The sequence below is a fragment of the Bos taurus genome, chromosome 2 (assembly GCF_002263795.3).
Source record: "Bos taurus isolate L1 Dominette 01449 registration number 42190680 breed Hereford chromosome 2, ARS-UCD2.0, whole genome shotgun sequence".
In the NCBI taxonomy this organism is placed as follows: domain Eukaryota; kingdom Metazoa; phylum Chordata; class Mammalia; order Artiodactyla; family Bovidae; genus Bos; species Bos taurus.
In genome coordinates, this window is record NC_037329.1 from 135840829 (window position 1) to 135862353 (window position 21525).

Sequence of the window (21525 nt, forward strand, 5' to 3'; positions counted from 1 at the left end):
GACAGTAGTATCCCTGATAATTCTCTTTTCCATGGTTCCCTTGAAAGTGATTATGGGCTATAGATTTTGTATGTAGTTTGTTGACTTTTACACTGTGTTCCTTTTTTGCATCCTCTTCCAATTTTAGTAAGCTTTCCGAAACCCCGTTGCCCAGTCCTAAAATGTCTCTTGCTATTTTACACACACACATATATAAATTGAGTGAGGAATGTGCCGTCAAGCGCCTCACATAATGAATTCTAGCTCTGACAGTGGATGGCTGGCGTGTCTGTTGACTGGGGGCAGTAGTGTGGCATTAGCTTCGATGTCAGCCGTTTCCTCTTTCTTAGTATGTTGAGACAGTTTACGTGAAGGAAAACGAACAGATCTTAAGTGCCCCACTCACGTATACAGCCATGTGACGGTCGCCTGGAGCAAGATGCACAGTGTTTTCATCACTTCATGGAATCCCACTGTGTCCCTTTTCTGTCGGTGCCACTCCCCACAGAGGTGCCCACCGTTCTGACTTCTGAGAGATCTTTTCTGAGCTTCAGCTTGATGTTTTTTTTTGATTCATGCATAGGCTGCATCTGTCCTTGGTCTGTCCCTTTTCGTTGCTCTGAGTGTTCCGTAACATGAATATAGCACCTTTTTTTGAACCCATTCTTCTGTTGATGGCTACTTGGGTTATTTCCACTTTGAATGTAGCTGGAGTCAACATTCTTATATAAGTTTGTGGACATATGCGCTCATTTCTTACTTAAGGTCTCCTTGTCAGCCTTAAGGAATGTTCTAGATGCAGTCAGTACCCAGAGAGTTCTCTATTCACCTAGTCCTGCTCTAAGTAGGAGGATGTGATGATGTAACTAAGTATTTTAGAGGTTTGAGGAGGGAAGACCACTCAGCTGGTGGTAAAGGTATATGTATTACTAGGGCCTCATGATGTGAGAGTTGGACTATAAAGAAAGCTGAGCGCTGAAGAATTGATGCTTTTGAACTGTGGTGTTGGAGAAGACTCTTGGGAGTCCCTTGGACTGCAAGGAGATCCAACCAGTCCATCCTAAAGGAAATCAGTCTTGAAAATTCATTGGAAGGACTGATGCTGAAGCTGAAACTCCAATATTTTGGCTACCTGATGTGAAGAGCTGACTCATTGGAAAAGACACTGATGCTGGGAAAGATCGAGGGCAGGAGAAGGGGACGACAGAGGATGAGATGGTTGGATGGCATCACTGACTCAATGGACGTGGGTTTGGATGGACTCCAGGAGTTGGTGATGGACAGGGAGGCCTGGCGTGCTGCAGTCCATGGGGTCGCAAAGAGTCAGACACGACTGAGCGATTGAACTGACCTGAACATGACCTAAAGTAATGGAAGGAACGTGTTGTTGAAGGGAGGGAAGTTTGTTGGTAGTGCTGTTAAGAGTACGGCTTTTGTGCCGAGCAACGGGTTTCCATCTGATCTCTTCACACTAAGGTTGGTTAGGAACTGGATGACCTTAGGTTGTGTAACATTTCACTTGCCTCACCTTTAAGGTAAACATGGTACTGTCCACCTTTCAGAGTTTCTGTTCATATTATATACAACACAGCACACAGATGGAGTGGGGATGGGCGAGCTGGTTGAGCAGACACCTTTATACACGTGTTCACAGAAGTACTAGGTAAGAAGGAGAGCGGTCGGTCATGAGTTATCCTTGAGTTCCCAGAGCTTGAAAAGTGACTGCATTCATTTCTTTGTTTGTTCATTTTCATGCCTTTTTTAATTGAGTGAAAGTAAAAGTGAAGTTGCTCAGTCATGTCCGACCCTTTGCAACCCCATGGACTGTAGCCTACCAGGCTCCTCTGTCCGTGGAATTTTCTAGGCAAGAGTACTGGAGTGGATTGCCATTTCCTTCTCCAGGGGATCTTCCCGACCCAGGGATCGAAGCTGGGCCTCCCACATTGCAGGCAGAGGCTTCACCATCTGAGCCACCAAGGAAGCCCATTAATTGAGTGTTTTTGCCCCATTCTGTTCTGAATAGTGCAGCTGTAGGTGTGAACGGCAGCAAGGTCTGTAAGACAATAAACAAATCAATACAAAGAAAATATAAAGAACTACAAGAAAGTAGATGGAGGTGTTTAAGTTATAAAATGTAATAGAGCCAGGACTTAAATGGATGGATGGGTTTTAAAAGAAAGTATGATTTATGAGGAGAACAGTAGTACACTGATGAAATAGGATTCTGGTCACAGTGTTATTTGTCCACACTGTGTGGGTTGCAGAATCTTAGTTCCCCAACCAGGAATCGAACCCCGGCCCTGGCGGTGAAAGCACCGAGTCCTAGCCACTTGACCGAGGCAGAATTCCCTATTATGATTTGTTTTTTTTTTAGACCAGTTGTTTTTATTAAGGTTAGATGCTTTTGCTTAAAACGACTCTGAAATATTTGAATCTCCAGCTCCAGTTTTTTGTTTTCATAGGAGGAAGGCATCCAGCGCCTAGATGCCACTTAGATGCGCCAGTTGTTATGAAGAAGGCATAGGGTGTTACCTAAGTGACTCCCTTAAATTCTTTGGGTATTGGCTCCTTCCCAATTCATGGGCCCATTCCTGGTTGATCTTCTTTGAGCTGGTGATTTCTCCTTGTCTCCTCTAGCCCTACGCAGTCCTAAGCAGCCTGGATCTGTGGTGGTCCCGGGAGATGTGAATGAGAACAGAGCCAGTGGGTTCCCCTAGGAAAGGAAGGCATCCTTTCTGTTTATTTATGAAGTTCAGATCCTGGGGTTTTTCCAGAATGCATGCTTTTCTAAAGTGAGTGCACCTTCTCTCCTGGTGGAGAGAAGAGTGGAGACGTTTATGTGGCACAGACCTGGGTGACTCTGGTCCAGGGAGAGGAGAGACACGCTCACACCGCATCTCAGTGTAGCTCTCTCCTGCCTGACCAAGGTTCTCCTGTTTTGATACCAGGCCAGAAACTTCATGACCAGCAGCATTGTTTTCACTTCTAAACAGAGCCACTTAAGAGGGCACGCACTCCCGCCATCAGAACTGCAGTTAACAAGTTATCAGATTAAATTCAGATTCTGGACCTTGTCCCCTTCCCCAGAAATTGAATCAAAAGACTGCTTGAAATAGAAACAAGGAGCTGTTACTGGTTTTCACGTTAATTTTAGCTGATTAGTGCTGCCCTGTCTATCAAGTGGTCTTTCATGCAGGTTTGTTTAGAAGTGAAAACAGTGCCAACTGGGGATTTCTTTGTATTCACACCTGTAGTTTATATAGTTATGAGCGAGGGAGGGAAAGTCGCTCTGTCGTGTCCGACTCTTTGCGACCCCGTGGACTACACAGTCCATGGAGTTCTCCAGGCCAGAATACTGGAGTGGGGAGCCTTTCCCTTCTCCAGGGGAGCTTCCCAACCCAGGGATCGAACCCAGGTCTCTCGCATTGCAGGCGGGTTCTTTACCAGCTGAGCCGCCGGGGAAGCCGTGGCATATATAGTTACACAGGATCTAACATTTCCTCACGCCCGTTACAGAAGTCCCTCTTGTTCTGGATGTTCTGTAATGACCCAGCAGGTGATGTTGTTAAAGATGTGGGTATAATTGCAATAATGAACATGTGTGCCCTGAAGCTTGGGATCCAGACAAGCTTTAAAAGCTTTGTCTAATATTAGTGAATTATTTTGATATCAATCAGTAACTTTCTGACCATGCTATAGTTGAAGAATAAAATAGTAAAAGCAAAAAAAATAGAAAGAGTGTGAGGGGAACACCCAAAGAAGCGTTTGGCCTTTCCCCTAGTGAAAGGCCTCCTGGGAGGTTGTGACTAACTGGACCTAGGTCTCATCCCAACTCCTGAGGCATCCACAACCGTGTGGCTTCCATGAAGGGGTTCCGTTCCACAAGCACTTTCATAAGAAATAGTTCCTGTCTTCTAGGCTAAATATAATAACACTTACTTATTGGGGGGCTCTAAATGGATCATTTCCGGAGAAGGCAATGGCACCCCACTCCAGTACTCTTGCCTGGAAAATCCCGTGGAGGGAGGACCCTGGTAGGCTGCAGTCCATGGGGTCACTAAGAGTTGGACACGACTGAGCGACTCCACTTCCACTTTTCACTTTCATGCATTAGAGAAGGCAATGGCAACCCACTCCAGTACTCTTGCCTGGAAAATCCCATGGATGGAGGAGCCTGGTAGGCTTCGGTCCATAGGTCGCACGGAGTTGGACACAATTGAAGCGACTTAGCAGTAGCAGCAGCAGTAGCAAATGGATCATTTCAGCACTGTACTAAATATAGCATATACTAAGATTGAGGCTGGATATAGGACATCCCTTTCCATTCACCCCTTCCTCCTCTAGGAGGGTCTTTAGCCCAGCATGGGAAGGGGTGTGCTGGCAGAGGTCCTGAAGAAAGCCACGTCTAGAAGAATTCAGTTCCTTTGTATCCAGTACCATGTCCTTGGTGACCAATTTAAATCCCTACTTTAGACTGAATTAAGCAGCACAGTTGGCTGGAACCAAGTCTTGGAAAGCAGGAGTTCAGGGGTTTTGTAGTGACTTTGCCAAAGAGTAAATTTATATTTAAAGTTTTGCTCTTTAAAATGAGCATTATAGTTTTGTATCTTCCCTGGACATCTAAATATTAAGTAATTTCGGCGTAATTATTATTGGCCGCATTGAAGTTAAACTGGAAACATTTTCATCGGCTGAAGAGGAACCGATCTGTCTGTTCCAAACAGAACCTCTGTGGTCCTGGCTTTAAACTTTAGAGACCATTCTGAATAGTTATTTGTCTTCAAGGTATTTATAGCCTACAACAGACTTTATATTCATAAATTGTGTTCTTCTCAATTTTCCTTTCTTCTCCCCCTTCCTCAAACCATAAAACCATGAAACATACGTTTCTTGTTCTATTCACAAAGTTTTACCTATAAAATCAAACCAGTTTAGAGATACACACAGTTAAATTGTAACTCCAGTAGTTTTCCTTTAAGGAGATCCCTGCCTCCTAAGTTATAACTTAGTGCCTCCTAAGTTATAACTTAGTGCCTCCTAAGTTATAAGTGCCAGCTTAGCTTCTTGTGCCCTGTAGGCTTTCTGATTCCGATGCTAATATGATGTTCTGGGAAATGGCTCTCCAAATTATTCTCTTGACCTCTGAGTCTTGCTATCAAAGTCAGTCACTTCACATACTACCATAGTCTCTGTTCACCAAAGGCTTGGTCTGTTTCCTAAGACCCAAGTTGGGTCTTATCTGCAAAATCCATCTCTCTCACCCCCTACACGCAGCAACTCAAGCTTTTCACTTGAGAAGCACCCACACAAGAGGCCATGAAGTAGGGTTGTTGGTTAGTCTGGTCTGTCTGGTCTTATTTTGCCCTCGAGGCCACTTTTGTGTGGGAAGAACGAGTGAACCTCCTTTGGAGCTGCGAGTGAATGCCTTTCATTGGACCTACCCTGAGAAAGTGAGTGCGTGTGAAGAGTTGTTAATACGAGATGGAGAGTGTGACCTCAGACCTCAGTCCCATTGTTCATTCTGTAAATGTTCCCTTTGGCACCATTGCTGTACAATAGTTTGAAACCATCCAGGGAAAAGGTTTTGACTGCCAGTTAAAAAGCAGTTTAGACCATGTCCCCCTTTTTAAAAAAGCAAATCATACACCAAAGCACTCCATGAACAGAGTGGAGGTCCTTTGGTCTAGTACTTTTCTTCTGGATTCACTGGCATGCTAATGAGTCTCTCATAGTAAAATTTTTCATACTCATAGTTTTCTTGTTTTCAAACTTGACCTCTTAGAAGTACCTAACTCCTAGTATTGGGTCTATTTTCATAGTCATGGAGAGCTATTAGCAAGTCATTTATTGCTGTAAATAAGTCTAAAAGTGATTCGTCTGAAAGCAGTAGGTGGAATAATTTTTTCCATTTCTTTTGCAGTGTAGGTTCAGTACCAAGTGGATGAGGAGGACCAGGGAAATGTTTATATATTGAAAGTGTTAAAGCAGTTCCTTTCGGCACCCCTTTAGTCGAAGCACTTGTCAGGGAACACCTGCTTTGGACCCTTGTTCGTGCAGTCATACACAGAGTGCACACGCGGAACAAAGTCTGGTTGCGTGCAGCCTTGAGGAGAATCATCCTCACTGGGGAAAAGGGCAGGAGGAGGACCAGGTGCCTTGTGGTGTCGTAGTGGAGCATCGTGTGACTGCGGGAGTGCCCGGATTCAGGGCTGATGCCCAGCGGTCTGCGGTGAAGCTGGCGGAATGATAATAGAGATAAAGTGCGCGGTAAATGTAGTGTGTGTGACCACCCTGCACCCCAATCCTGGGAAATTGTCTTTTTTGTTTTTCCACTAAACCAGTCCCTGATGCCGAAAAAGGTGGGGACCACTGGTCTAACAGGCTCACCTGAAGGTTATTTAACTCTCTGCAATGTGGTCCTCAAAGTCTAGTCATCAAACATCAGGGTCACCTGGGAACTTGTTAGAAATGCAACTTCATGGACCGTACCACATACCTGCTAGACAGGAAACTCAAAAGTGGGTCCCAGCAAGCTGCGTTGTAACAACTCCTTCAGCTACTTCTGACACAACTGAAATTTGAACTACAGCTGTAAAGGAATTGTAACTTTAACATTTGCACTTAAACCCCATACCTGCCAGAGACGCTCAGAGGGCTCAAACATAGGTTGTGTGCATCAGGACCCAGACACCCCACAGAGACTGAGACAGAGCTGCATCTCAGTGTCTCCTGAGGAGGTACGGGTCAGCAGTGGACTTTGGCAGAGGCTCTGGGTGCAGCAGACCTGGGTGTGGCATAAGCCCTCTTGGAGGAGGTCGCCAGTAACCCCATCATAGAGCCGCCATAACTTACACAGGACTGGGAAACAGCCTCTTGGAGGGCACAACAGAACCTTGGGCACCAGGACCTGGGAGAAAGGAGCAGCGACCCCAGACTGACCCAGGCTTGCCCGGGAGTGCCCAGGAGTCTCCGGCAGAGGCGTGTGTGTTGGCGGCTGCTGCAGGGTCGGGGGCACAGAGTGCAACAGTGCCTTTGTAGGACCTTCTGAAGGAGATCACCATTATCGTCATTACCCCCACCATAGTTTGGCCTCAGATAAAATAATGGAGGGAACACAGCCCTGCCCATCAACAGAAAATTGGATTAAAGATTTACTTAGCATGGCCCCTTGAGAGTCCCTTGGACTGCAAGGAGATCCAACGAGTCCATCCTAAAGAAAATCAGTCCTGAATATTCATTGGAAGGACTGATGTTGAAGCTGAGATTCCAATACTTTGGCCATCTGATGTGAAGAGCTGACTCATTTGAAAAGACTCTGATGCTGGGAAAGACTGAATACAGGAGGGGAAGGGGATCACAGAGGATGAGATGGTCGGATGGCATCACCAACTCAGTGGGCATGAGTTTGAGTAAACTCCAGGAGTTGGTGATGAACAGGGAGGCCGGGCGTGCTGCAGTCCATGGGGTCGCAAAGAGTTGGACACGACTGAGTGACTGAACTGAACTGAACTGAAGCATGGCCTCGCCCATCAGAAGACCCAGTTTCCCCCTCAGTCAGTCCCTCCAATCAGGAAGCTCCCATAAGCCTCTTATCCTTCTCCATCAGAGGGCAGACAGACAGAAAACCCAATCACAGAAAACTAACCAATCTGATCACGTGGACCACAGCCTTGTCTAACTCAATGAAACCATGAGCCACCCTGTGTAGGGCCACCCAAGACGGACGATTCATTGTGGAGAGTTCTGACAAAACGTGGTCCACTGGAGAAGGGAATGGCAAACCACTTAAGTATTCTTGCCTTGAGAACCCCATGAACAGTATGAAAAGGCAAAATGATATGACACTAGAAGATGAACTCCCCAGGTCGGTAGGTGCCCAATATGCTATGGAGATCAGTGGAGAAATAACTCCAGAAAGAATGAAGAGACGGAGCCAAAGCAAAAACAACACCCAGTTGTGGATGTGACTGGTGATGGAAGCAAGGTCCGATGCTGTAAAGAGCAGTATTGCACAGGAACCTGGAATGTTAGGTCCATTAATCAAGGCAAATTGGAAGTGGTCAAACAGAAGATGGCAAGAGTGAACATCGACATTCTAGGAATCAATGAACTAAAGTGGACTGGAATGGGTGAATTTAACTCAGATGACCATCATATCTACTACTGAGGGCAGGAATCCCTAGAAGAAATGGAGTAGCCATCATACTCAACAAAAAAGTCCAAAATGCAGTCAGATCAGATCAGATCAGTCGCTCAGTCCTGTCCGACTCTTTGCGACTCCATGAATCGAAGCACGCCAGGCCTCCCTGTCTATCACCAACTCCCGGAGTTCACTGAGACTCACGTCCATCGAGTCAGTGATGCCATCCAGCCATCTCATCCTCTGTCATCCCCTTCTCCTCCGGCCCCCAGTCCCTCCCAGCATCAGAGTCTTTTCCAATGAGTCAACTCTTCGCATGAGGTGGCCAAAGTACTGGAGTTTCAGCTTTAGCATCATCCCTTCCAGAGAAATCCCAGGGCTGATCTCCTTCAGAATGGACTGGTTGGATCTCCTTGCAGTCCAAGGGACTCTCAAGAGTCTTCTCCAACACCACAGTTCAAAAGCATCAATTCTTCGGCACTCAGCCTACTTCACAGTCCAACTCTCACATCCATACATGACCACAGGAAAAACCATAGCCTTGACTAGGCGGACCTTTGTTGGCAAAGTAATGTCTCTGCTTTTCAATATGCTATCTAGGTTGGTCATAACTTTCCTTCCAAGGAGTAAGCGTCTTTTAATTTCATGGCTGTAATCATCATCTTCAGTGATTCTGGAGCCCAGAAAAATAAAGCCTGACACTATTTCCACTGTTTCCCCATCTATTTCCCATGAAGTGGTGGGACCGGATGCCATGATCTTCGTTTTCTGAATGTTGAGCTTTAAGCCAACTTTTTCACTCTCCACTTTCACCTTCATCAAGAGGCTTTTTAGTTCCTCTTCACTTTCTGCTATAAGAGTGGTGTCATCTGCATATCTGAGGTTATTGATATTTCTCCCGGCAATCTTGATTCCAGCTTGTGCTTCTTCCAGCCCAGCGTTTTTCATGATGTACTCTGCATATAAGTTAAATAAGCAGAGTGACAATATACAGCCTTCATGCACTCCTTTTCCTATTTGGAACCAGTCTGTTGTTCCATGTCCAGTTCTAACTGTTGCTTCCTGACCTGCATACAGGTTTCTCAAGAGGCAGGTCAGGTGGTCTGGTATTCCCATCTCTTTCAGAATTTTCAACAGTTTATTGTGATCCACACAGTCAAAGGCTTTGGCATAGTCAATAAAGCAGAAATAGATGTTTTTCTGGAACTCTCTTGCTTTTTCCATGATCCAGCGGATGTTGGCAATTTGATCTCTGGTTCCTCTGCCTTTTCTAAAACCAGCTTGAACACCAGGAAGTTCACGGTTCACATATTGCTGAAGCCTGGCTTGGAGAATTTTCAGCATTACTTTACTAGTGTGTGAGATGAGTGCAATTGTGCGGTAGTTTGAGCATTCTTTGGCATTGCCTTTCTTTACTTGGACGCAGTCTCAAAAACGGAATGATCTCTGTTCGTTTCCAAGGTAAACCATTCAGTATCACAGTAATCCAAGTCTGTGTCCCAACCAGTCATGCTGAAGAAGCTGAAGTTGAACGGTTCTAGGAAGAACCTACAAGACCTTCTAGAACTGTCACCCAAAAAAGATGTCCTTTTCATCATAGGGGACTGGAATGCAAAAGTAGGAAGTCAAGAGATACCTGGAGTAATGGGCAAATTTGGCCTTGGAGTACAGAATGAAGCAGGGCAAAGGCTAATAGAATTTTGCCAAGAGAACGCACTGGTCATAGAAAACACTGTCTTCCAACAACACAAGAGAAGACTCTACACATGGACATCACCAGATGGTCAGCACCGAAATCAGATTGATTCTATTCTTTGCAGCCAAAGATGGAGAAGCTCTATACAGTCAGCAAAAACAAGACTGGGAGCTGACTGTGGCTCAGATCATGAACTCCTTATTGCCAAATTCAGACTTAAATTGAAAAAAGTGGAGAAAACCACTAGACCATTCAGGTATGACCTAAATCAAATCCCTTATGATTGTACAGTGGAAGTGAGAAATAGATTTAAGGGACTAGATCTGATAGAGTGCCTGAAGAACTATGAACGGAGATTCACAAGAAGCAGTGATCAAGACCATCCCGAAGAAAAAGAAATGCAAAAAGGCAAAATGGTTTTCTGAGGAGGCATTGTAAATAGCTGTGAAAAGAAGAGACGTGAAAAGGAGAGAAGGAAAGATATACCCATTTGAATGCAGACTTCCAAAGAACAGCAAGGAGAGATAAGAAAGCCTTCCTCAGTGATCAATGCAAAGAAATAGAGGAAAACAATAGAATGGGAAAGACTAGAAATCTCTTCAAGAGATACCAGGGGAACATATCATGCAAAGATGGGCTCAATGAAGGACATAAATGGTATGGACCAAACAGAAGCAGAAGATATTAAGAAGAGGAGGCAAGAATACACAGAAGAACTGTACAAAAAAGATCTTCACAACCCAGGTAACCTTGACAGCATGATCATTCATCTAGAGCCAGACATCCTGGATGTCTGTGGGCCTAAGTCAAGTGGGCCTAAGGAAGCTTCACTACGAACAAAGCTAGTGGAGGTGATGGAATTCCAGTGGAGCTATTTCAAATCCTAAAAGATGATGTTGTGAAAGTGCTGTACTCAATATGCCAGCAAGTTTGGAAAACTCAGCAGTGAGCACAGGACTGGAAAAGGTCAATTTTTATTCCAATCCCAAAGAAAGGCAATGCCAAAGAATGTTCAAACTATTGCACAGTTGCATTCATCTCACACGCTAACAAAATGATGCTCAAAATTCTGCAAGCCAGGCTTCAACAGTATGTGAAGCATGAACATCCAGATGTTCAAGCTGGATTTAGAAAAGGCAGAGGAACTAGAGATCAAATTGCCAACATCCATTGGATCATCAAAAAAGCATGAGAGTTCCAGAAAAACATTTACTTCTGCTTTATTGACTACGCCAAATTCTTAGACTGTGTGGATCACAACAAACTGGAAAATTCTTAAAAGAGATGGGAATACCAGACCACTTCACCTGCCTCCTGAGAAATCTGTACACAGGTCAAGAAACAAGAGTTAGAACTGGACATGGAACAACAGACCGGCTCCTAATCGGGAAAGGAGTACGTCAAGGCTGTATATTTTCACCCTGCCTATTTAACTTATATGCAGAGTACATCATGCAAAATGCCAGGCTGGATGAAGCACAAGCTGGAATCAAGATTGCTGGGAAAAATATCAATAACCTCAGATATGCAGATGATACCACACTTATGCCAGAAAGCAAAGAAGAACTAAAGAGCCTCTTGATGAAAGCAAAAGAGGAGAGTGAAAAAGTTGGCTTAAAACTCAACATTCAGAAAACTAAGATCATGGCATCCGGTCCCATCACTTCATGGCAAATAGATGGGGAAACAGTGGCTGATTTTATTTTTTGGGCTCCAAAATCACTGCAGATGGTGGCTGCAGCCATGAAATTGAAAGACACTTGCTCCTTGGAAAAAAAGTTATGACCAACCAAGACAGCATATTAAAAAGCAGAGACATTACTTTGGAAACAAAGATCCATCTAGTCAAAGCTATGGTTTTTCCAGTAGTCACGTATGGATGTGAGAGTAGGACTTTAAAGAAAGCTGAGCACCGAAAAATTGATGCTTTTGAACTGTGGTGTTGAAGAAGACTCTTGAGAGTCCTTTGGACAACAGTGAGATCAAACCAGTCCATCCTGAAGCAAATCAGTCCTGAATATTCATTGGACAAGGACTGATGCTGAAGCTGAGACTCCAGTACTTTTTCCACCTGATGCAAAGAACTGACTCATTTGAAAAGACCCTGATGCTGGGAAAGATTGAAGGTGGGAGGAGAAGGGGACGACAGGATGAGATGGTTGGATGGCATCACCAACTCAGTGGGCATGAGTTTGAGTAAGCCCCAGGAGTTAGTAACAGACAGGGAGGCCTGGCGTGCTGCAGACTATGGGGTCGCAAAGAGTCAGAGATGACTGAGCGACTGAACTGAACTTTAACATCTGAATAATAAACTAGTAATAAGAAATACCAGTCTCAGTATGGAGGGGTAAAATAACTGTTTAGTCATGCATAAAATGCAGACCCCGCAATTAAACCAAGGGCTTGTTCTGTGTTGTATCAAACAGTTGAGCTTCTCGTCTGGTGCTGGGTTCTACACGAGTGGGAACTACAGCTGTGGGAAAGTGGCGTAGAAACCAAACCAGAATTGGGCATGGTTTCCCTGCTTTCCCATCCTCTTTGCAAAAGTACATGAGAGGGCCTTGTAATTCTACCACTGTCTCTCATACGTGAAAATTTCTCCTGATTTCATGGGAACCTTGGGAAACATCTGAGCCAATTAGTGATTTTAGGGAATGTTAGTTCTGTGTGTAGGGTGCCTATCTCATTATCTGGTTTCCCACAAATTCCTTTTTGGCTTGTTTTGAAATGTGCTCTATTGATCGTATCTGCTGTGCGATTAGAGGCTTTAGGTATTTGGAGAAAGGAGTCTATGAGGATAACTATCGCCTCTGGGAGGAATAGGCTTAAGTAGTGTTTTTGTCTAAGTTTGACGTGGGCATATTTGGTCCTGTCGTGGTGGTCGAGGAAAACCTACTTGGAGTGACACCCTTTCTTTCTCCACTTTTGTGATACAATAATATTTGGACTGTCTAGAGGCCCAGTGGCCTCATGTTTTAAAGACAGGCCAAGGAGTATCCTAAAGAGTAGAAAACCTTCATTTATAAGTTTAATGAGGAGCCTTTCAACCATGGAAGGTCTTCTGTTGTCAGATACCCTATATTGTACAAGGTTTCCAGTGACTCATTCCATCTCGTGTCATAAGTTTTCATGAATATATGTTAAATAACGTGATACCCTTCTAGCTACTGTATGGAATGAATTGCTTGCTCATAGGTACAGTTCTTGAAAGTTTAGGACCTAATATTTTATTGAGGGCTAGTCTATATGCAGGTCAGGAAGCAACAGTTAGAACTGGACATGGAACAACAGACTGGTTACAAATAGGAAAAGGAGTACGTCAAGGCTGTATATTGTCACCCTGCTTATTTAGCTTATATGCGGAGTACTTCATGAGAAATGCTGGACTGGAAGAAGCACAAGCTGGAATGAAGATTGCCGGGAGAAATGTCAATAACCTCAGATATGCAGATGACACCACCCTTATGGCAGAAAGTGAAGAGGAACTAAAAAGCCTCTTGATGAAGGTGAAAGTGGAGAGTGAAAAAGTTGGCTTAAAGCTCAACATTCAGAAAACGAAGATCATGGCATCCGGTCCCACCACTTCATGGGAAATAGATGGGGAAACAGTGGAAATAGTGTCAGGCTTTATTTTTCTGGGCTCCAGAATCACTGAAGATGATGATTACAGCCATGAAATTAAAAGACGCTTACTCCTTGGAAGGAAAGTTATGACCAACCTAGATAGCATATTGAAAAGCAGAGACATCACTTTGCCAACAAAGGTCCGCCTAGTCAAGGCTATGGTTTTTCCTGTGGTCATGTATGGATGTGAGAGTTGGACTGTGAAGAAGGCTGAGTGCCGAAGAATTGATGCTTTTGAACTGTGGTGTTGGAGAAGACTCTTGAGAGTCCCCTTGGACTGCAAGGAGATCCAACCAGTCCGTCCTAAAGGAAATCAACCCTGAATATTCATTGGAAGGACTGATGCTGAAGCTGAAACTCCAGTACTTTGGCCACCTCATGCGAAGAGTTGACTCATTGGAAAGTACCCTGATGCTGGGAGGGATTCGGGGCAGGAGGAGAAGGGGACGACAGAGAATGAGATGGCTGGATGGCATCACCGAGTCAATGGACATGAGTTTGAGTGAACTCCGGGAGTTGGTGATGGACAGGGAGGCCTGGTGTGCTGTGATTCATGGGGTTGCAAAGAGTCGGACGTGACTAAGTGACTGAACTGAACTGGGTCTATATAAAAGTTATTTTCCTTGTCTAATAATGTATGGTCATGTGTTGTGTTTTTTTTTTTTTGTAATTAAATTTGTAAATGCAAGCAATTTAAAATACTCTTTAAATTGCTTGCTTTTCTTGGGACTTTAAAGCAACAAATTAGAGGTATGTAATTTGAAAATAAGTTTTGTTGTTTTTTTAAGAATTCTGGTAAAGATATTATTTGCTTCTCAGAAGTCAGTTAAAGAGTGTTTATTGTTTAAGATAAAGAAATTGCTAAAATTCATTGACCTCTGCAGTCTCTGATCTCACCAGAAATTTGATTGATTTGTGGACCTTGCATTAAGATAGTTGGGAGGGGAGTTGAAGACTGTTTGCTTTAAACAAATTCAAAATAGGAAATAAATAAATTTCGAACATGATAAAATTAGGGGCTGTTGGCAAAGTCAGAATACCGAATTCATTTTAAAGTGCGCAGTTTGCAGCGGACCCTGTGAGCACTACGTGCAGGACTGGCTCACGGAAAACGTGACGCAGCCGCCTGGCCTCTCGTTGCCGAACTGACTGTACACGTTGTGCCTTGACTTCTGCGTCCTCCCCGCCTCTCCTTCGTTTGTTCTTTAGGGTGATCCCCCCACCCTTTATAAACTGAGATGGAGAAGCACAGTTAACTTCTTAGTATGAGCCTGTAAAGCTGTAAAGGTAGTCAGATGCTGACGTTAAAGCTTCCATTTGTGACATAAAGCAGACCTTGGCTGAGGGGATTCTCCTATTGCTTTGGGTAAGAAGTAGAGGGAAATATTTTGGTTTTCTTTTTTTATTTTTTTTTTCCACAGGCTAATTTTCTCTAACACCCCCAAACTTAAATATTTTGGCTTTCTTAAAGGTCATATTTGAGCATTTCAGGGTTTGATTTTACTTATCGTTATATTTTACAAACACTCTCTTTTTAATTCTGTGCCTCGTCTGTCCCTCAAAGAGGTCCGTATTCTTATACTACATTTGTAATGTCTTTGAACGCAGGCTTGGTGAACATTGGTCTACCTCGCCTCATAGAGTATTGGTAATTTATTTCAAAAGGTATTACAGGAAATGCATAGCAGAAGTGAAAGAGCAAACCCCGACTAGTCTTAACATGTTAACTGTTGTTTCCAAATCGTAATTCAGTATATTTACTCCCTGGAACTTGGGACGACCTCCCTTTCACATCATTGAAGCCTCAGCTACTGTTTTATTTCTGTTGTACTTGCTTGAGCTAAATAGTTCCTCTGCCAGGAATACCCTCACTGTTTTTAATGGTGAAATGCACAGTAGTTCAGTTCTGTTCTCATAAGCGTTGAGCCCTGTAGAAAGCGGTTCTGTTAGCTGTCTCTGGCTGATTGGCCTGGTGTGAACTTCATATTATTTTGCTCTAGCAATGATAATAACAGGCACTGCTTGAAATGCCTTATATGATTTAAGTCATTAATTCTCATAGGCACTCTCTCATATGGCTATCCCTTGTTCTATTTAAACACTGCAAATAAGCATCCTTGTATCTTTTCTGTTTTCCATTGGCCCCGCTTTCTCTTGAGATTAATCCCTAGAAATGGAATTTAGGATTCAAAGCATATGTACTTAAACATTTTTAATACCAACTGCTTAAAATACCTTAAAGATTCTATTTTTGTGTGTTTCCATGTTTTGCTCTTTGAGGGAACCTTGGTTTGCTGCCTGACTTTTTGACCTGGGCGCGAACCTGGGCCCTCCTGAAAGCCAGGGAGTTCCTTCAGTTAAGTTGTTACTCTTAAGTTGGATCCCACGGAAGACAGTCCCCATCTCCAGCTTCTCAACCTCAGAACTGTGTAATGGAAAGCAGTAACACAGTCTGAGCAAGGCTTTTCAAACCTTGCTCCCGTGAGCCCATTGCTGCAGGGGCGGCCAAGTTGCCTCAGTTGCTGTCAGGTTACTATGCTGCTGGGACTCTTTCTGCGTACGATTCTATTTGAAAAATAGATCCTGTAGCTTTAACAACAACAAAAATAGTTTTTAACATCCCAGTATTTGCTGAGAACTGGGCAGGACAGCTTGCTTTGTCGTAAGCAAACTGCAGGGGGCAGAGTAAGGGGTTGGGGAACTTGGCGGTTGTTTCGCAGACAGACGCCCAGAAAAGTGGTGCTTCCGCGGAATGCGTGTTCTCCCTACAGTTTTCCAGTAAAAGCCAGATTTCTGTTGCTTTGAAATTCTGTCAGAGTAGCTCAGAGGTGCAGCCTGGGGGCCTTAGGAGCCACACTTGGCTGCAGTGTCCTTGGAACGCTTTCACATCGAGCCTCGAAAACCCGCTTCTGGTGGTGCTAGTGAGGCCCACAGCTAGGGGCCCAGAGGCCATTTGTTACCATTTGACTTGCAGGACAAAGAAGAACTGCATTCTGCCTTCCCTTTTACTGTGGTTGGTAGCAGCAGTTACGTGTAAGTGTGTGCGCGCTCCTGCGTGGCTCCTGTACTGCCCTCCTCTGTGGTCTGTTAGGCTGATTGAAGGCACGGACAGGGGAGGCGGCATTCACTGAGTGCCAGCCGTGTGCCCAGCACTGCGCTTGGCGCTGTGAGGACTCTGGTTAGTGACACAGAGCGCCCTTGTGAGATGGACACGCTTATCCTGATTTCAGGTCAGCACACTAAGTAACTGAGTCTGAGAGCGACTAGGCAGCTTGGCGCTCACTCAGGTTTCTCTGCTTCCCTTACGGAAGAAGTGTGCGTTGGTGATGGCTTTCTCTCAGACCTGCAGACCCAGCTCTGCCGTCCCACTCCCTGCCGCTTTGTAGTATTGGTTCCTGTTCTGTCCCTGTCAGGAAACGGTGATCTGCAGACCGCCTGCCTGCAGCTTGTCGGGAGGTGCTGATGCTAACCATGCTGTTCTGGCTTCTCCCAGGGTCCTACCCGTCCCCCAAAGCTGGAGCGACCCTGGTCGTATACAAGGACCTGCTCGTGCTGTTTGGCGGCTGGACACGGCCGAGCCCTTACCCCCTACACCAACCAGAGAGGTTCTTTGACGAGATACACACTTACTCACCCTCTAAAAACTGGTAAGCCACAAAGACAAGATCCTTTTAATCTGGAATAGGAAGGTTTAAAATGACTGGATTCCTTATCTTTTTGTGTGTGTCCAGAAATCTCTTTGAGAATCTGTTGAAAGCTTTGGACTCTTCCCAGAAAAATAAAACTTTTTTTACTTAAGCACAAATTTTGCCTACAGTTTCAGAGGGTTTACAGGACCCTCCCTAGGACTTGAAGTTAAGCATGAGTATTCCAAAGAGAAAAGGTAGAAGACATGTTTTCCTCTTCCAAGAACAATGAATGAGCAGTTGAAGAATAGAGAGCTCTTCAGCTCTGGCTGCCAGCGCCTGGGCGCGCTGTGGATCCAGAGGACGCCGCCTGCTCTGCCCCCAGGCTGACTCCCTGTTGTTGCACAGACTCGTCTTTTTAAAATGACAGCCACCTCTGTTTCCTTGTGACGGACTGCACAGCTTCTCAGTACAGGGCTCTTGGCAGCTGCTGCTGATCAACAAATCAGGCCTGTAGAAAGAAACAGCAGGTGGTACTCCTTCAGCGAGCTAGGCTGAAGCAGCTCAGGGACGGGGTGCAGTCCCTGCCATTCTCTTCTCTCCACTCCGTGTCTGAGCCTTACCCATTGGGGGGCTGAGTGAATAGAACTTCAGCAGATCCGTAGAAAAGGCATAAGTGCCTTGTGCCATCCTGCATTTATTGTCTAACAGTTTCTCTACTGAAGGTGATAGGATTGTCATGTGAGATGGATGCCCGCTTCCTATCTTCCGTCTTAAGCACAGAAGGCCAGAGGCAGAGGCGCTGACTTCCTGACTTCCCCCGTCTCTCTGCATTAGGTGGAACTGCATTGTGACCACCCACGGCCCACCTCCCATGGCCGGGCACTCCTCTTGTGTGATAGACGATAAAATGATCGTCTTCGGCGGCTCCCTAGGATCGAGGCAGATGTGAGTACATTTGATTAGCTCACTGTCACCCTGAAGATTATCTTCAGGAAAGATTATACTCCTGGAAAGGTCAGCTAGGGCAGAAGACTAAACTAGTCAGGGTCAAGATTCCTGAGCATGGTTCCGATTAATCCAGTTAGTTATCTCACCCTGGTGTTCTGTTTTTTGGTTCTAGTCACAGACCAATAAATTGAGAAACTTGCTCCATAAAATCAGGGCTACGGGCGTCTTATATTCAATTAAATGTTTTTGTGTGTATGTGCTTTCTAAGGTGAGGCGCATCTCTATATAGACAATCTTTTAATCAAGCCCCTCAGCATAATTTATATATATTTTAATAATTGCCTTGCTGGTATAAATGTTTGTATTTGAAAAAGTTATATGAGAGTATTGCCTGGAAGACTTGCTTAACCTTGTAAAGTTGGATCATAATCAGTGAATTTTAGCAAGGATTAATGGTTAAGCTGATATGAAATATTAGATTTTTCAACCCCATATTGGCTGGGACCAAGATGTATTCTATGAATGTCATTACTTTGAATTAAGAATTAATGTTCAACATTCCTAAATTATGTTTTAAGTGTTTGATATAAATTGTAAAAAGTATTTGTTTTCAGTGTGTCTTTAATTTTAAAATAAAGCTCATTTTTCAAATGTCAAAAAAAACCCCAAAAAACAGGGCCATGTAGAATCTCAGTATTGCTTGGGGTGCGGGTTAGTTCAGTGGGGTCAGGTTCTGACGGGCCTTCACCGTGTCTGTTTCTGCCTGTGCCCTCAGAACGCCACCTCCCAAGAAGCAGAGAACTTTTCCTTGCTGTCCTTAGGGCCCAGCTCGTGCCCCTTGGAGCTTCAGAGAAGGAGAGAGGCAGATTGGCATGAGTTGGGAGAATGGGTAGGAGCAAGAAAGCTTTCCCCGACCTGATCCTCCATGAGGTTGTCTCCTCCCCTGCAGCCCGGCAGCTCTGCCCAGAGCAGTCTGCCTGAAGTACTTCCTCTGCTTTGGCGTCAGCAGCAGGAGTGGTCACTTTACCTGCGTTTTGAAATGGCAGTTGATGGGCTGTCAGCAGTAAAACCATTCCAGACCCGACCCTCTTCTCCCTCAGGGTCCTCTGCATCTTATTTTAGAACACTCATGAAGCGGAGTGTGTGAGCTCTACCCTCCAGGTCAGAGGGTTAGGGCTTAAGGTCCTGGGGTTCTCACTCCTGTGTCCCTGTGGGTGAGTGAGTGCCCTTAGAGAGGGGCCACAGTACAGGGACTGCGTGGAGGAGCCTGTCCTGGCCATGCTGGTCCTCTGAGGGCTGGAGACGCTGATTTGTCCTTGACAAGAGCTGCAGCTTCCATTAGCCGTGGTGAATTACCTTTTGTGGCCAAGGTCGATAAGTCTTTATCTCCTAGACAGTGGTAGAACTGCCTTCTGAATAATTTTGCTCTCTTCCTTGTGGGTTTTGCCTTTGAAAGACTGTATCACAGCTAGTAGCTATCTCCTGCTATCACCAATTAAGTAACTCTTACTTTAGTTGCTGTTTGGCTACAGACATGACTCAAATGCGGCCTTATGGGTCAATGGAAAGAGCAAGGTCTGAAAGTCTCCTTTCCTGTGGTGGAGTGCTGACTGCGAGCGTGGCGTTGTGGGAGAACCCTGAAGAGCGTCACTTCCTCCGGGCTGGCTCCCGTGGCCCCGGGCGTGCCCGGCTCCCTCACCCTTGTGTCCTTGTCTTACAGGAGCAGTGACGTCTGGGTGCTAGACCTCGAGCAGTGGGCATGGTCCAAGCCCAGCATCTCCGGGCCCAGTCCTCATCCCCGAGGCGGCCAGTCTCAGGTGCTCAGGAGTTAAGATAACTATTCAGCAAGCCCTGTAGCGTCTGTCAGTTAGGACAGGAGAGGGAGGAGGGAGCCAGGTAAGGGGCCAGCACGCACAGGCCAAGGAGAGTTTACCGTTCACTTTTGCTGGCATTTACTCTTCAACTTCTAATGGGTTATAATTATTTTTGTTGGCTTCATACTGTGCCTCTCCCCAGAGCGTTTACTTTGCTTTTTTATTTTCTGAGAGAACCCTGCATTGTACGTGGTTGGCGCTCGTGTGTTAATAGTATTTAATCAACAGAGAGTTCACGCAGATGAATCATCAGTAGTTTGTTTACCAGGATCAGAACTGACGTGGTTTGGGGGACTGGGGAGCCTGTGGTGAATAGAATGCTGTCATTTGGGCTCCAGGTAGACTATTTTCATATACCACTGAGGTAGCGGAGGTCGGACGCCTGTGTCTTTGTAGGTTTATTTTAAATTTCTTCCTCTCCCAGATCGTCATAGATGATGCAACTATTTTAATCCTTGGAGGGTGTGGCGGTCCCAACGCTGTGAGTATGGCTGGTGCGGCGTTCCCATGCACACGCCGCTGAGCTTTCAGAACCTGCTTCCCCTGTCTCACCTTGTAAAACTGCAAGGCCCTTTCTGTAGCGTTTTCATTTAGAAAATACCTTTTCCACTCTGGATATATAGCCTCTGTATTTTCCGGCCCTTTCTCCACTCTTTTGGGGAGAAGGGGGGAAGCTCTTCATTAGAGACGTTTATCTCTTAAATGTTCATATCTACAGTCTTCCTGGAGAAGGCAATGGCACCCCACTCCAGTGTTCTTGCCTAGAGAATCCCAGGGACGGGGGAGCCTGGTGGGCTGCTGTCTCTGGGGTCGCACAGAGTCGGACACGACTGGAGCGACTTGGCGTAGTCTTCCTTCTCCCACTGAGTCTTCAGGCTATGCTGTTTGCTGCTGTCGTTTTTTACAAAGAGGGGTGAGAGAGAAAAGTAAGTTGGTAGTGGCCAGAACTCACATGAAATTTATTTAAGAATGCAGGTTCAGACATTGTGGATATGCCTTATCTAGTACCCTTTCTATCAGTGTGCACACACACACACACACACATAAAACCACAGGCAAGATTCAAAACCACGTTGCTTCACGGGGCCCCAAGTGCAGTTTGATGTGCCCGGCCAGCGGTCATACACGAATGAATGAATGGCCAGCGCGTTTGCTCTGCGTCCTGAAGCGCTCGCACGCTCTTGTGACGACCGTGCAGCTGGGAGATCGCGGCTCTGCGTGTGTGTGTGTGCCTTGTAGCCTGTGCCACACCTGAGCCCTGCTGCTGTTGCTTCTCTTGCAGCTGTTCAAGGATGCTTGGTTGCTGCACATGCACTCAGGTCCCTGGGCCTGGCAGCCGCTCAAGGTGGAGAATGAAGACCACGGGGCCCCAGAATTGTGGTGCCATCCAGCTTGCCGGGTGAGTGGAAAGCCGGCGGGCCAGCAGAGGGAGAGGTCCTGAACTCTAAAGCCAGATTAACTCGTCAGATTGCCAAGCAACTTCGTATGGGAACTGAAAACACCCTGATGTCCCGAGAGGTGGACACTGACCGCAGCTCTTCAGGCATTTCTCACACACGTGAGCCACCGGGCAGAAAACCTACGTGGGGCCCACCCGTCCCTCAGGCACCCCAGCTTCAAGCACCTCTGTCTGCA

At 45.5% G+C, this 21525-nt stretch overlaps 1 protein-coding gene across 2 annotated transcripts in view; it reads left to right on the forward strand.

Annotated features, from left to right (window-relative positions):
- FBXO42 (F-box protein 42) overlaps positions 1-21525 on the forward strand; it is a 107147-nt gene that overhangs the window by 80574 nt on the left and 5048 nt on the right. For both annotated transcript variants that reach the window (XM_005203374.5, XM_003585804.6), the window contains exons 5-9: positions 16933-17086; positions 17903-18013; positions 19737-19833; positions 20315-20371; positions 21173-21289. In XM_005203374.5, the coding sequence (XP_005203431.1) occupies positions 16933-17086; positions 17903-18013; positions 19737-19833; positions 20315-20371; positions 21173-21289 (536 nt within the window). The remainder of the gene's footprint in view (positions 1-16932; positions 17087-17902; positions 18014-19736; positions 19834-20314; positions 20372-21172; positions 21290-21525) is intronic.